The sequence below is a fragment of the Phyllobates terribilis genome, unplaced genomic scaffold (genome assembly GCF_046119375.1).
Source record: "Phyllobates terribilis strain yellow unplaced genomic scaffold, ASM4611937v1 Scaffold_1__5_contigs__length_1240528914, whole genome shotgun sequence".
Classification (NCBI taxonomy): Eukaryota; Metazoa; Chordata; class Amphibia; order Anura; family Dendrobatidae; genus Phyllobates; species Phyllobates terribilis.
In genome coordinates this window covers 1160717498-1160733420 of record NW_027362761.1, presented here as the reverse complement: position 1 = coordinate 1160733420, position 15923 = coordinate 1160717498, and the positions used below count along the sequence as shown (strand labels likewise).

The 15923-nt window shown below is 44.1% G+C and overlaps 1 protein-coding gene across 2 annotated transcripts in view; it reads right to left on the bottom strand.

The window, feature by feature from the left end:
- Positions 1–2054: 2054 nt before the first annotated feature.
- LETM1 (leucine zipper and EF-hand containing transmembrane protein 1) overlaps positions 2055–15923 on the bottom strand; it is a 28116-nt gene continuing 14247 nt past the window's right edge. The window contains exons 8-14 of one of the 2 annotated variants that reach the window (XM_073649092.1): positions 15293–15424; positions 14839–15000; positions 12713–12853; positions 8486–8620; positions 6183–6370; positions 4767–4923; positions 2055–4063 (exon numbers count right to left, since the gene is read on the bottom strand). In XM_073649092.1, the coding sequence (XP_073505193.1) occupies positions 3911–4063; positions 4767–4923; positions 6183–6370; positions 8486–8620; positions 12713–12853; positions 14839–15000; positions 15293–15424 (1068 nt within the window). In that variant the 3' untranslated portion in view covers positions 2055–3910. The remainder of the gene's footprint in view (positions 4064–4766; positions 4924–6182; positions 6371–8485; positions 8621–12712; positions 12854–14838; positions 15001–15292; positions 15425–15923) is intronic. The other variant, XM_073649093.1, reaches the window with a different exon arrangement.

The window sequence follows — 15923 nt, the reverse complement described above, 5'->3', positions numbered from 1 at the left end:
ACATGAGGGTTAAAGGCCAAGTTTTATTATTCGCATTGAAAATAAAAAAGCAACATTTGCAAATCTTCAATTAAAAATGTATTATTTTGTATTTTTCAGCTTTTCCATGGCGACAGACTACAAACCTTGTGTAGTCAGACAAGTGTCTCCATGGTGACAGACTACAAACAAACCTTGTGTAGTCAGATGGGAATAGAACTGCAGGATTCCCCCCCCCCCCCCCCCCCCGACACCATAAATACATATAGGGCCCTTAGGGCGGTAACCCTAGATCCTCTACGTCAGGGTTCCCCAACTCCAGTCCTCAAGGCCCACCAACAGGTCATGTTTTCAGGATTTCCTTAGTATTGCACAGGTGATGTAACTATTGCCTGTGCTGATGATGGAATTATCACCTGTGCAATACTAAGGAAATCCTGAAAACATGACCTGTTGGTGGGCCTTGAGGACTGGAGTTGGGGAACCCTGCTCTACGTCACCAAAGACTATTAAATTAGGTTTCTGGTTCCATGTAGGCAGGAAACCATAGAAAGAATCAGTACTTGAGTCCTACAAGGCTTTTGCTTTCCCTCCTTGCAATTACAATGTCCCAATCATCTCCTAAAGGCTGGAAAATAGCTTGTTGCGTAGGCCTCTCCTCCACTCAGCCACCTTTATATCTGAGAGGTCACGTGACACTTTCTTGCATAATTAACACTTAAAGGGGTTGCTCAAGATTACAAACAAGGCTGTTTTCTTTCATAGATAGATATTGCAGATCGGCTCTTCTGTAAGTGAATGGTGCTGAGCTGCGATGTGGTTTTTGGAGAAAAATCAGACAGGAAAAACACCATGTCTTACAAATCAGAGGGCTGGGTATATTAGAAGGCCCACTTAGTACAGACAATTGTGGCATCTAGATCAGCTATACTGAGGGTTTAGTAGGAATACCCACTTTAAATGAAGGTATCCATATCTCCAAGATCCTATCCCAATATGTAGTAGGTATTTAATATTAGCAAATATCTCAAATTAGAAATTTTGTATAATTCTTCAGATTCGCTATGCTGCTTACACCATGTACAGGGCATTGTAGTAGTAGGTATCCATGGTTACAACAATTCCTAGTGACCGTTAGGCAGCTCTTAGTGGTCGTAACCATGGATACCTAAGATACTGCAATGCCCTGTACATGGTGTAAGCAGCATAGCGAATCTGAAGAATTATACTAAATTTCTAATTTGAGATATTTGCTAATATTATTATTACACCTACTACATATTGGGATAGGATCTTGAAGATGGGAATACCCCTATAAAGGGATCTCTTAGTAGGGGAGTTTCTCTTTAGAAAAAGTAAAGAAGAGAAGAGAAAGCGCGGACGAGAGAAGGCGGAAAGCGCGGACGAGAGAAGGCGGAAAGCGCGGACGAGAGAAGGCGGAAAGCGCGGACGAGAGAAGGCGGAAAGCGCGGACGAGAGAAGGCGGAAAGCGCGGACGAGAGAAGGCGGAAAGCGCGGACGAGAGAAGGCGGAAAGCGCGGACGAGAGAAGGCGGAAAGCGCGGACGAGAGAAGGCGGAAAGGAGAAAAAAAAAAGGAGGAGAGATGTTTATATTACTTTAAGCAGACATCTTTACAAGGGGTTGTTTCTTTTGATAATCGCCTCCCCAAAGGGCCTATTGGCATAAAGGCAGTCACACATTTCTCTTGCAGCGACCACTACAGGAGAAACATGGGGATCTCAAAGTCTGAAAATCATAGTGAGCATGTGCGACCATCTCTATATTCAAAGAGGACTTTGGGACCCTTAGTCATAGGATCAGTGGGGGTCTCAGCAGCTGGATCCCCAGCGATCCTGTGTCATTTTTTTTTAATGAAGGATCTGTCAACAGAAGCTTTTTCACAGTTTCCAGTTGAAAACAGTTTTACATTTCGATATTAATTTATACTAAAAGATCCATTTTGATCTCTAGGCAAGTGATAGATCCGAAGAGTCTAGTAAGATAGGGGTAGAACTCACCGATTTTGGGAAGTTCTCTAAAATAAGAATATACACAGTGAACATTCGTCTGGATATTTCTACAGACATTGTTTTATTAGCAAAGCAGCAGTAAGAGAAACAGGAACCCCCCGGGGCGAGCCCACCACCCTCTCCTCCGCCCGTCACATCGCCATTTATCTTATTTACAATCATACACAGGAAGATTAGAGTCATTGCAGATCCGTATTATTATAATCAGTATAAAAAGTATTGGACAATATCCACTAATGACTAGATGAAGATTTGTGTGCTGCCGTATTAAAACGCATAGAAATAATATAAAAAAAAAAAAATTATATTACATTCCTGGCTTTAACACAAAGAAAAAAAAAAAAGCACCGCAGAACCGGGCCTCAAATAAATAGGATTTTTCCTAGTATATGAATAAAGGCAATTCATAAAAATATATATTTTCACAATAATACATTCTTTGCCCCCCGGGAGGCAGCCGCAGAAAATTAAATTAATAGGTTCAAAAATAAAAATAAAGGCCAATATAAAAAAAAAAAATAAAAAAAAAATTAAAGGGCATTTTCAATGTAGCCGTTAGGTCATGACTGGTTGCTTGAAGCCCATAACCAACAGCAGCAATAATGAAGAGTCCCTTTAAAGGTTTAGGATTTGGAGAGCGTGCACAGAAAGCAGCTTTATTTAATTAAAGGGGTTTCCAGGATTGGGAAATAAAAATGACGGCTTCTTCTTGAAACAGCGCCCCACCTGTGTATGGGTTGTGTCTGGTATTGCAGTTTCTAGTGCACTGGTATTCACTGCAACATTAAATATATTTTGGGCGCCTTTTGTGGTTACTTGGACCCCATGATATCACATGAGGCACAGTCACTAGGTGTCATGTGACATCATGGGGGCTTTGAGCAGCCCCCCATCTGGCTTCCATGGACTGGGGTAGTGCATACGCTTTTTTGCTCATTTCTGGACACAACCTATGGGCAGGCGTGGTCACCATGCTTTTCTAATCCTGGACAACCCCCTTTTTACAAGGTTCTGCTATACTCCCAGAAACTAAACCAAAAATGGATGGATTGGTTTGTATGAAATGTATCTTCCAGCTGTTCTTGGCCATAAGAAAGAGCCTGGTATCCCTTTAAGATGTCTTTTCTACTTACATAGGACCGCATGAATGTGTGAACCTCTACATATTTGGGATTGCACCTTCTACTTCAGTCCCTAAGGGTACTGCCATGGGTACTTCCCTACACCATACTATGAACCGCCTTAACTTTTTTCCTATGGGGATCCACCAACCAGCACAGGGCTATTACTTACATATTCCACCTCCACATCCTATATAAGGACTATACAGATGCCAAAATTTTACTACAGCCTTTACGAATTGTGCACATCGCTCCATTTTGCTATATCCCCTATAGGGCCCAATATGTCAAGTGACTACACATTGACCTGGAAATGCCCAAAATTAGCATAAAATGCCACTTTTTTTATGAAAAATTGTGCGAATGGTGTCCTTTTTATGGCCAAAATCAAATGCAACGGGACAGGTGGAAGGCATCTGATAGGGATACAGCACAACAGGGCACATCCAAGGGAGACCAGGTTGTTTACTATGGAAAGGAGCATAAAGCCAAAAGTCTACAATCCCATAAATTAAGAAAAAAATCTATATATATAATTGTGCAATATATGTGAAAAAAATAATAGCACTGGATTTTATATTGACTAAAGTGGTACAAAGCCCGCTGCTCCTGGAATGGTGGTCACTGTACACGAAGCCTTTATTTCACTCCATACGACAGTGCACGCGAATATCTCACTTGGTAATGAAATCACCCGAAAAAGCATTAGAAACACGGTAGCAGCTGTATGGATAAATTACGAGATGTGCGTGTGTACATAGAATATGGATCGGTGAGGTCTAATTCTGCACTTCCGCCACATGCTCCTTTTCGGCTTTTTCTTTCGCTTTCTCTTTCACAACCAGTTTTTCCTCCTTTTGCAGAAGCTCCATGATCTCGGCAACTTGGCTGGTGGAGATGTCGATGTCCTCCTTGTCAATCAGTTCCACGACCTGAGAGGAGACAGAGGGGAAATGTGGAAAAAAAAAAATTAATAAAATATTACAATTTTCACACTGGGCACTAGGCTCAACACTAGACTCACACTTCCTGTCCTGTGCATTAGACTTTCGCAATGATGAAAAAATGGAAACATTTTCATAACATCTCGATTTATTCAGAATTGATAGCAGCCTCAGCTGCCATCAATGAGGTTATTGATGGTCGTCTGAGGAATGTTCTGCCATTGAGTACACTTGGGCAAATCAAGATCCACTGCTGGCAGCTCCCTGTGCAAAATCACCGACTAATGACGACCCCAACATACTCGATTGGAGGATAGTCCGGAGACGCTGCAGACCATGGGAGCACGCACAGACCACCCATCTTGCTCATCGTAACAGAAGCAACATATGGCCTTTTATGTGGTGTCCCCATCGATCTTGAGAACAGGGCAGTGATTGAGCATGAACACAGACACTTCCTTAATTTTTAATGTGTCGAAGATCAACCGAACATGGTACTTCGGTATCTCTAATGGTCCCGTAGGGAATGAATGGCGCGGCAATGCTCATGCTCAACCACTGCACCACTTACATGGCGCTTGGGATCGATGAGGGTCTCATTGGAAGGGACATCAATCACTTATCCTACGGATATAGGGTATCAATTCAACGTCTTTAACAGAAGCAGCAGGTGTGAAAACACACTTCATACCTTGGCCACGTCATCGAGGTCGATTTTCCCGTCCCGGTTTTCGTCCAGAGCCTCGGCTAATCTCAGGAGCTTTGGCTCCGGGATCTTCTGGATGTGCCTCATGATGTTAATGAGCTCATTAATGCTGACGAGATTCTCCCTAAAGGCGAAATACAATCTGTGTACAGCAAACAGTTATAGCTATTAAAATAAGGGAAAAAGAGCCAAAGCAAAAAACTAAAAAGGGGGAAAAGGGAAGCAGGGAGAGGCGATTAAGCCGGTGACCTCTGATGATTGCCGCTCACAAAAGATCTGGAAATGATTGTATGATCACAAACACGATGGACATGAAACGGGACGCAAGACTACAGGAGAACACAGAAGGAGAAAATACAAGACACACACAAAAAAAAAAAAAAAAAAAACACAACACGACATACTCCGGCCACACTGAAACAATATAGATTAATTAGGATTCAGCAGGGGCGAAACGTTCTAGCACTACAGCATAATTTTAATTTGTTTGTTTTTATTTTTCCCCCTTCCATATTCCACCAGTGAAATAAGAAAACAATTCCCCCATTGTTTTAGGGTTTCGTTTCATTGCGCGATAAAGGATCTTGCAACCCAAGTCTCCAAGTCAGTGCAATCAGCACAACTCCAAACTTTGAAGTTTTTCAAACTTTTGTAACTTTTTTTTTTTTTTTTTTAGAAATTACAAAAATGTGCAATTTTCTGAGATTCATACTTTTTTTTCTGCAGTTGGAGCCGTACGAGGGCTTGTTTTATTTTGTGATGAGCTGACGTTTCTATTGGTATCATTTCAGGTTACTTATAGCATTTTGATGTCTTTTTATTGCATTTCTTAGGGTGGTGCAGCGAGTGAAAAAGAACAACTCTGGCATTCTGATTTATAGTTTTTTTTCTCCTCATTTCTTTGCGTCACTTCCTGTATGGATTTTTTTTTTATATTTTAAAAAGGAGTGTAAAAAGGACGTGGTGAAACCAAATAGGATTTTTTTTTAGTTTTTTTTAATTTATTTATCTTTGAATGGGAAAAAGGGGAAGATTAAAAAAATAAATTATATAGAATGTATTACAATTTAATAACTACATAAAAAAAAAAGAATACAGAGAGATTCTTGAGCAAAGTTATATGGAGCGATGCGTCAAATATTCCCTCAGTAACGAGGAATACACTTTGTGGATCTAGAGGAGGAGGTTTTGATTGATGGCGGCTCAGGTGTTGAGACCTCCGCCGATCATGGAAACTAAGACGCAGAAGCTTAGTTGAGTGCTCCTTTCCTGAAAGATTGAATACAGGCTCAATGGAAAGCCTAGGAGCCAATCATCAGGCTTGGAGAAACTATAGTTTTATTAAAAAAATAAAAAATGGATAAAAATTCACCTAAGACACCACTAGTGTCATGCACTTACCCAACTGGTGGAGAAGCAGCACTTCCTTCATCCAGAACTTTGTCCTCGTTCTCCAGCTCCGTTATGATTTTGTCCATCTGCCCGATCATGCGGTTCACCCTCTTTGTCAGCCTCTTGCTTGCCTTCGACTCCTCCACCACCATTTCTTGTCCAGACTTGGAAAGTTCCTTCTTTATTTCCTCCAAATCCTGCAACATTGCTACAACTTAATATCTATGTGTGGTGCAGATGATGTTTATAAGCCTGTAAACCTTCATCATTGTCTAAAGGTGGACATGCTACATGGTGGGGGCTAGTTCTATGTTGGCATTAGGCAAGACTTCCACCCACATTTGGACATTGAATCCAGAGCATGCATGAGGCATCTTATCCACAAGGCCATCGCTATCAAGAAACTGCACGGGGCTGATTTAAGAGCAATGCCATTGGCGTCTTCACCAGCTAAGTGATCGACTCATTTTCATATTTGTCGCTCTATGAACTTACATAGCATGTGCTCCTGATGAAGCCTATCCTATGGAGAAACGCGTAGATTGGGGAGGAGGTCAGTGGTCATTTTAGGGTGACTGCCCCCTACTCTTGTACTACCTGATTTTTTTTTTAATCTTTATATTGGATATGGTCACTTTTTTTTTCTTGAGAGAATTGTGTTGTGTTTGTTTATTAGTATCTATTAAAAAAATGCAAAAACCAGTGATTTTGTGTGTATGATCTGTGAATATAGTGCCAATTACATACACTTTTTCTATTGACCAATCAATGATTTATTTTCATGTGATCACTGGTTGTATGGAAAATGCAGGAGCTGCTGGGTACTAGGAGATCAAGTCACGTCTGCTATGCAGGAAGCTGAATTATCCCTGTAACCAGGTGACTCTACCAGCCCCGGTTACAAGGGAAATCAGATTTTATTTTATTTTTTTCCATTTCACACATTGTCATTATTTTTTTTATTTTTTTTTTCTTTATTGGGGGGCACATTTCAACATTTTATATACTTTATTTAAAATGTTGAAATGTGCCCCCCCTCCCCCCAAATAAAAAAAAAGTTTTTATAATGGGCAAAAAGTGTGAAATAAATTAAAAATAAATAAATAAAAAGACCCATATTAAAAAAAATAAACAATAACATAAAAATTAGGCCCCATGTATCATGAAAAAAAGATGCAAAAATTAAAATGTCTTTGGTTGGGAGGTCCTGAAGTGGTTCAGTTTAAGATGAACAGAATTGTCTCCCCTCTCACCTCGCAGTACTCCTGGACTCCCCTCTCACCTCGCAGTACTCCTGGACTCCCCTCTCACCTCGCAGTACTCCTGGACTCCCCTCTCACCTCGCAGTACTCCTGGACTCCCCTCTCACCTCGCAGTACTCCTGGACTCCCCTCTCACCTCGCAGTACTCCTGGACTCCCCTCTCACCTCGCAGTACTCCTGGACTCCCCTCTCACCTCGCAGTACTCCTGGACTCCCCTCTCACCTCGCAGTACTCCTGGACTCCCCTCTCACCTCGCAGTACTCCTGGTCTCCCCTCTCACCTCGCAGTACTCCTGGTCTCCCCTCTCACCTCGCAGTACTCCTGGTCTCCCCTCGCAGTACTCCTGGTCTCCCCTCTCACCTCGCAGTACTCCTGGTCTCCCCTCTCACCTCGCAGTACTCCTGGTCTCCCCTCTCACCTCGCAGTACTCCTGGTCTCCCCTCTCACCTCGCAGTACTCCTGGTCTCCCCTCTCACCTCGCAGTACTCCTGGTCTCCCCTCTCACCTCGCAGTACTCCTGGTCTCCCCTCTCACCTCGCAGTACTCCTGGTCTCCCCTCTCACCTCGCAGTACTCCTGGTCTCCCCTCGCAGTACTCCTGGTCTCCCCTCTCACCTCGCAGTACTCCTGGTCTCCCCTCTCACCTCGCAGTACTCCTGGTCTCCCCTCTCACCTCGCAGTACTCCTGGTCTCCCCTCTCACCTCGCAGTACTCCTGGTCTCCCCTCTCACCTCGCAGTACTCCTGGTCTCCCCTCTCACCTCGCAGTACTCCTGGTCTCCCCTCTCACCTCGCAGTACTCCTGGTCTCCCCTCTCACCTCGCAGTACTCCTGGTCTCCCCTCTCACCTCGCAGTACTCCTGGTCTCCCCTCTCACCTCGCAGTACTCCTGGTCTCCCCTCTCACCTCGCAGTACTCCTGGTCTCCCCTCTCACCTCGCAGTACTCCTGGACTCCCCTCTCACCTCGCAGTACTCCTGGACTCCCCTCTCACCTCGCAGTACTCCTGGTCTCCCCTCTCACCTCGCAGTACTCCTGGTCTCCCCTCTCACCTCGCAGTACTCCTGGACGTCATCCTTCAGCTCAGACAGCTCCTCCTTCTCCTTCGTCAGCAGCTTCTTCTGCTCTATGAGCTTGGTGCAGGCGTCGCTCAGAACGTCAATTTCCTCCTTGGTTATTTCCTCGCCCTGAAAGGTAAAGTCAATGTAAGAATTGTCCCACTGCCCGTCACCATCATGGAATTTACCGGTAGATTCGTAAAAACACAAAGACAGGCAATCTGTCAGTCACACCAAGTTTTTTCATGGCATTTATGGTGTAGTAAGAATTACCCTTAAATAATTCCTCAGGTAGGTCAGTACGATTAAAAAGAGAACAGCAAAAAAGTAGAAGTTTGGTATATTTTTTTTCTATTTTTTTTTTTTTTTTATAAATCAGACTTTCACGGATGCGGCCATACCAAATCTACTAATGGGACTTGAACTTCTGATTATTTCATTCACTTTTATGGAGATATTCTAGCACATCGTAAAAAAGAACCTTCTTCTATAAAAGCCCAGGTCGACGACGACGCCAATCTCCGGCGGACTACTTTTGTTTTAATTTTCCTTCTCTTTACAGCATTTATCTCATCTGGTTATTTAATTCTTTTTTTTTTTTTTTAATATAAATCAGACTTTCAAGAATGCGGCGATACCACATCTACTAATGGGATTCATTCACTTTTATGGAGATATTGTAGTAGAGTAAAAAATAACGTTCTTCCATTTAGCCCAGGTCGACGACCTACAGCGGATGCCGACCTCCGGCGGACACTGACGACGACCTCCGACCGGTATAGGTCCTGCTTCTAAGAGGCTCAACATTAGGTAAAGAAAAGTATTGGCAGGTGGGCTATACCCGCTCCTTAGACACAAGGCAGCTCTGGTTCGGGTTCACAGTAGGAGAGAAGCAGAACCAAAAACTACTCAAAGAAACAACCAGAACCTGAACCCGAGGAAATAAAACTAAGACCACAGGCAACGAGAAGTGATCCCCGGGAAGGAACACCAGCAGTAGGTTGGGAGCGGTGTCCTCCAATATAGTCAACAAAAAAAAAGTATTAGAGCAAGCAGAAAAATCCACATTTCTCGTTGATGGCACTGGCGAGACAGGACCATGGCACGTTCCAGAGCAGTCCCAATGGGTGAGGGAAAAAAAATGAACATGCAGACTGCAAAGAGCTACCTGCAGCACCTTACTCCTCAAGGTGGCATCCGTAGAAGCCATAAAGGATTTTGTAGAGGATGATGAAGGTGGCAGTGGCCCAGGTGGCAGCCTTGCAAACCTGAGATAGACGCACAAAGCCTGACGGTCCAGTAGTCCCCAACCACCCTTGCGGAATAAGATGCAACTAGAAACGGCAGAGGTTTATCCTTGACCATGTAGGCCTCAATAGTAACCAACATGAACTATTATGAAAGGTCATTTTGGAGGCTGATGGCCCATAAAGGAATCAGGTAGAATTGAATGTCCCTGACCAGACCTAAAGGGCGGGAAAATTGCTCCAAAAGATGGTGTACCAAAGATGGGCAAAAGGAGGTTAGGACGATGTTCTTGTTGATGTGAAAAGCCAGGACCACCATTGGAAGAAAGGATGCCAGCAGATGCAAGACCATCTTGCCCTAATGGGGAAGGAAGGGAGTCTTGCAGGAAAAAGCAGTGAGCTCAAGACACCCTGTGAATGGAGGCTGTCGGCAACAAATGTCACCTTCTCCAAAAGAAACTTTGGGGAAATGCTGCAAAAGAGGCTGAAAATGTAAACTGCAGGAGAGCAGAGAAAAATAAGGATAAGGTCTCAAGATTGCTCCCCTCCTTACAGGCACCAGGTGGCATTACCCACCCCCAGAAGGATGATGACCTGTATGCAAAAAGCCAGAAATTAACCCCTTCAGGGCAGGAGAAGCTGAGCCTGCATCCAGAGGAGACTGAAGAAAAAGTAGGGCTACCAAGTGCGGAGGTAAAGTGTGGTATGTTGAGGTTTACGAGCCTTCAGCATGGTCTGGACACCAAAGTCAGAAATGTCAATGGATCAGGAAACCTTGTCTTCGCAACAACCACAGCATAAAAAGCGGCTGAGGGAAAGTGGGGTGGAAGAGAGGAACTTGTGGAAGAAAGTCCTGATGAGGAGGGAGGGTCCAGGCAGCTTCTGCAACTAACTGGATAACGTCTGTGAACCATGCCCGGCAAGGACAGTCCGGAGATATCAGGATCATCCTCTGTCTTGACCCACTTTAGGACACAGGGAAGTGAAGGGAACAGAGCAGAGAACTCTGTACAAGAAGAGACCAGTGCATCTGCTGCAAAGGCCTTCAGGACCTGGCAACACAGGTTGGGACTTTGTGATTGAGATGAGCTGTGAAGAGATCCTCGAAGTGCGTGCCCCAGCAAAGACAGAGCTGGCTGAACACCTCAGAGGATGCAACAGATTCAGGGTTTCTAGGCGGAGAAAGTTTGCAGCCCAGCTTTCCACGTTGGGAATGTGAACCATGGAGAAGAAACCTAACCATTTCCTTCATGGTTAAGGGGCTTCTGGTGCCCCCAATGATTCAGGAAGGCCACTGCAGTAGAGTAGACTGTTTGTACTCAAAGAGGACAGTTAAGGTAAGCAGGGCTGTGGAGTTGGAGTCCATTTTGGTGGAGTCTAAATCGGTATAAAATGGACCGACTCCGACTCCTAAAATATATAATAATTTGGGTACACTAATTCAATGTAGTTTGTGGGGAATATTTTTTCATAAGAATTTGGGAAAGTTATGAAATGTCCTATAAATGTCTGTCCTATTCCTGATCTAAGGGTCTAGACTTTTAGCTGAGATAAATCTGTGCTACAGTAAATTTATCACTTAAACATGAGCCATGTATGAGGGAGTCGGAGTCATGGAAATGGAGGAGTCGGAGGTTTGGCTTACCAACTCCACAGCCCTAACGGAAAGGGAGGACCAGTGGGAGAGAACCAGAAAGATGGCTCTCAGTTCCAGAAAGTTGATCTGGGGTTGGAATTCCTCCAGACACCATGAGTACACTTGAACTCCGCTATCCAGCTAGAGAGACTGCTTTTGGTCCTCACCACCTTCCATTTTAATGGAAGAAAGGACCTGCCACAAAGTAGAGCAAGGGCTGTCAACCAACAAAGATCTCTGCAGACTTGAACGATAAGATAAATGTGATGATATAAAGGGTCCACCGACTTGTTCCAAAGAGACAAAGTGGAATACTGCAAAGGGGAACGGTAAAACTAGGCAAAGCGTACCGCCTCAAAGACTGATGCCGTCCAGCAGAAACAGATTGGGTATGTGGGCTCCATCAACAAAAGACACTTTGGCCTGCAAAAGGGAGAGCTTGTTTGGGGTTAGGAAACCCCAACCCACCAAGGTGTCGAAGGTCATATGCCTTGAAATTCCAGGTGTTGGGATGGCATTCCCAACATGACTTCTGTTGGTTGATGATCTAACCAAAGAGCTGCAAGGAATCGAAGGCGATTTGGAGACTGGACAAAAATATTTTCCCTAGACGAGACTTTCAACAAAAGATTGTTTGAGATATGGAATGACTGCCAGAACTCCTGAACAGAGCAGCATCGTGAGAGAAGGGAAAACCTTGGTGAAGACCCTGGGAGCTGTCGCTAGTCCAAATGGGAGCGCTACCGGCTCTGTGCTCCGGCATAAGCCTCGGAGGACAGGTGACCGGTCGATATGTGGGGTCTGCAGGGAGGTACATTACTGTGGAGTGCACATAGTGTTCTCCCTGGAGTGAAGGAAAAAAAGTGGGGAACAGCCACACTACAAAGAGGAAAAAAAAGCTAAAATAAAAAATATATTCTAACAAATAATAATACTAGGCTAAAACTGAGCTGTCTTGCGTCTGAGGAGCGGCTAAAGCCCACCAGGCAGCGCCAGTAATATTATTTCTACCTAGTGTGGAGCCTCCTAGTGGTAGGACATACACCCACCCAAGGCACTGTATCCCCCAATGCTATTTATGATGCTGGACATGTGTAGACAAAATGTATAATCCTGGTTAGCAAGCAGTGTGAACGTTTCCCTGCACAACATTAAAATGAGCATTTAATGACTTTAGCGCTAGTTGGACTTGTAAGTTATAAAGGGAACCTGACAGCTGATGTCCAATCACGCTGCCCGTGGATCAGGCATCGTGTGTCCACTGTCAGGATCCCTTTACATTGTGAAATCACTAAACAGAAGATACACAGACAAGGAATTATAAAGCAGGATACAAACCTTGATCCCCTCCAGAATGGGCGCAGCGTCCCTCAGGACCTCCGCTTGGTCGGCTGCTTGTGCTGGAGACATTTCTGGCACTTCTGTTGGGCTGATCTTTACTTCAGCAGAAACTGATTCCAGCTCTGGAGCGGCCTCCACCTAAGAAGATATAAAAGGGAAAGATAAGCTGGCTCAGTGGCCAAATTACTACAGCCCGAAACATTTTTTTGGGTGTTGCAAGTTAAATTTGATGCTCCATATATCTTTCATACATGAAGTGGCTCGGGGTGTATGGAGCAGGCTCAGGAGGCTGATCCCGCTCTACACAGGGCAGATGCCGGCTGCATTATGCAGGCAGCACCTGCCTCTGTCAGCAGCAACTCAAGCCAACTAGGATCGCTGCTGTTTAACCCCTGAAATGTTGCCGCCAATCACAGGCATTTAAGTCACGTCATCATTAGTTTGGGAAGCCAAAAATAGAATGAATAAAAATTTATGAGAGAGAGAGAGAGAGAGAGAGAGAGAGAGAGAGAGAGAGAGAGAGAGAGAGAGAGAGAGAATGTTTAAGGCATTTTTACTACTTACTGAAAAGTCAAAGGTTTACATACACTAAGATTACTATGCCTTTAAACAATTCTGGGCTACCCATATGATGATGTCATGTGTTTGGAAGCTTCTGATAGCTTTAGAGACACACCTGTGCATGTATTTTAATGCACACCTGAAACACACTGCTGCTTTGTGTAGCATCATGGAAAAGTCTAAAGAAATCAGCAAAGATATCAGGAAGAGAATTGTGGACTTGCACAAGTCTGGCTCATCCTTGGGTACAATTTTAAGATACCTGAAGGAGCCTCATTCATCTGTACAAACAATTATATGCAAGTACAAACAAGATGGGAATGTCCAGCTATCATACCGCTCAGTAAGGAAACGGGTTCTGTGTCCCAGAGATGAACGTGCATATTAACCCAAGGACAAAAGCAAAAGACCTTGTGAAGATGATAAGATTGTGTCAATAACCACAGTGAAACGAGTACTGTATCAACCCAAGGACAAAAACAAAAGCACACAGGAACAAAGACCTAAATTTTTGGAGACATGTCCTGTGGTCTGATGAAACTAAAATTGAACTTTTTAGGCATAATGACCATCGTTACGTTTGGAGGAAAAAGGGAGAAGCTTGGAAGCCTAAGAACACCATCCCAACTGTGAAACATGGGGGTGGCAGCATCATGTTGTGGGGTTGTTTTGCTGCAGGAGGGACTGGTGTACTTCACAAAATAGATGACATCATGAGAAAAGAAGATTATGTGGCAATACTGAAGCAACATCTCAAGACATCAGCCACGAAGTTAAAGCTTGGGCAGAAAGGAGTCTTCCAAATGGTCAATGACCCGAAGCATACTGCCCAAATGGTAACAAAGTGGCTTAAGGATAACAAAGACAATGTTTTGGAGTGGCCATCATAAAGCCCTGATCTCAATACTTTTGAAAATTTATGGGCAAAGCTGAAAAGGCTGCGAGCAAGGAGACCTACAATCCTGGATCAGTTACACCAGTTTTGTCAGGAGGAATAAGCCCAAATTCCGACCAAATATTGTGAGAAGCTTGTGGAAGGATATACCAAACATGGAAACCTCTGGTTTTAACTAATATATATATATATATATATATATATATATATATATATGATTTTTTTTTTTAAGCCACAATACTGCCGCATCTGTAAAAGTCTGATATATCAATATATAAAACCTATTTGACCAATAAGGTAAATGGAAAAAAAATAAATAAAAATGCTTTTTTGGTAGAACATTAGCTGAGCAGATCGTGTCCGCATGCAGGAGCCCCTCGTCATCCGCTGCAAATCTGGGGAAATTTAGAAAGGGAAAAAAAAAAAAAAAGTGTTCAGTTTTCCTGCAGCGCCACGGTAGGGAAAATGAGGTATTACATAGTCCACACAGACATCAATGGCTGATGTGCTGGGTCCTCCGGTGTAAGAAGACCCGGCACAATAGTCTATCTCAGGCTGCATTTCCCCCAGTGAATCACACGCGCCGGTGGCGGGTCGACACATAATCGCGCTGCTGCTATTCCAGTATTCCAGATTTTCTCAATCCAATAAGAAAGCACAGCTTTACCTTAGCTGCTGTCTGTAAGCTTTCCTTGGCAACCTCAGCCAACCTCTCCATCTCCTTCTCCTTCTTAATCGCCGCCTCCTCCTGAAGCGTGGCCTCCAGCTTGGTCTTGTTGTCCACCTTGTCGCACTCCACTGCGGCCACCTTCACCTGGGCCTCTTTAGCCTGAGAAGCAGAGGACAAAAGTTGTATCTGGTATTATAGAGCCTGGATCAGCTCAGGCGCGTCATGTTGATCAGTTACGTGACCGCTGCAGCCAATCAAGATACAGGTGCGACAAGTGAGTGCCTAGGCCTGTGATTGTCTGCAGTGGTCACGACATGATTGATGCAACATTGATTTAGGATCAGTATTGTCTGAATTGGTTGCAATAGCAAAGCATATTTTACACTGTGCAGAGCGTGTGCGCTGATTATACATATGCTGACCCCGTTGGGGGAGGGGGTGACGTACATACCATGCTTTCGGGTAAAGTCTGCAGGGTTGTTTTGAGTTGATCAGCTGGTGACAATGTGTCAGGGAGATACAAAGCCCGGGACAATAGCAGCAGCGATGTGGGAATTTCCTGATTCAAGTGCAGCTCCAGCCACTGACGGGAGAGAGAAAGAAGCATCCACAATGTGAAAACTTTCCCCTTTCACAAAAACATCTATTAGGGTGAAATACATCCTTAACAAGTAAATACTGGGAAAAAAAATGAAATAAGTTTTCCAACTATTGATGAAGGGGAAAAATACATACATAACCCTTCTCCAATAGCCCCCATGATCCAGCAAAAAAAGCATTGGGGGCTGCTGTCATTATAAGAGCTTCCAGTACAGCAAAAGTCAAGAGTTTCTCTACTGGTCCAGAAGAGGACTGAAGAGGTAAAGGGTTTGCTTGTTTTTTTTTAACAATGTTTAACATTTGTCGCCATTTTTTTTTTTTACTTTAACCCCTTCCGGACCCGTGTCACAGCGTCTGTGACATGGAAATCAGTTCGTTCCCGGCCCGTGTCACAGCATCTGTGACATGGAGGGATCGCGCCCCTGCAGCGCGTGCGGGCGGGGTCGCTCAGGTGTCACAGTTGCTACTGCAACTGTGACACC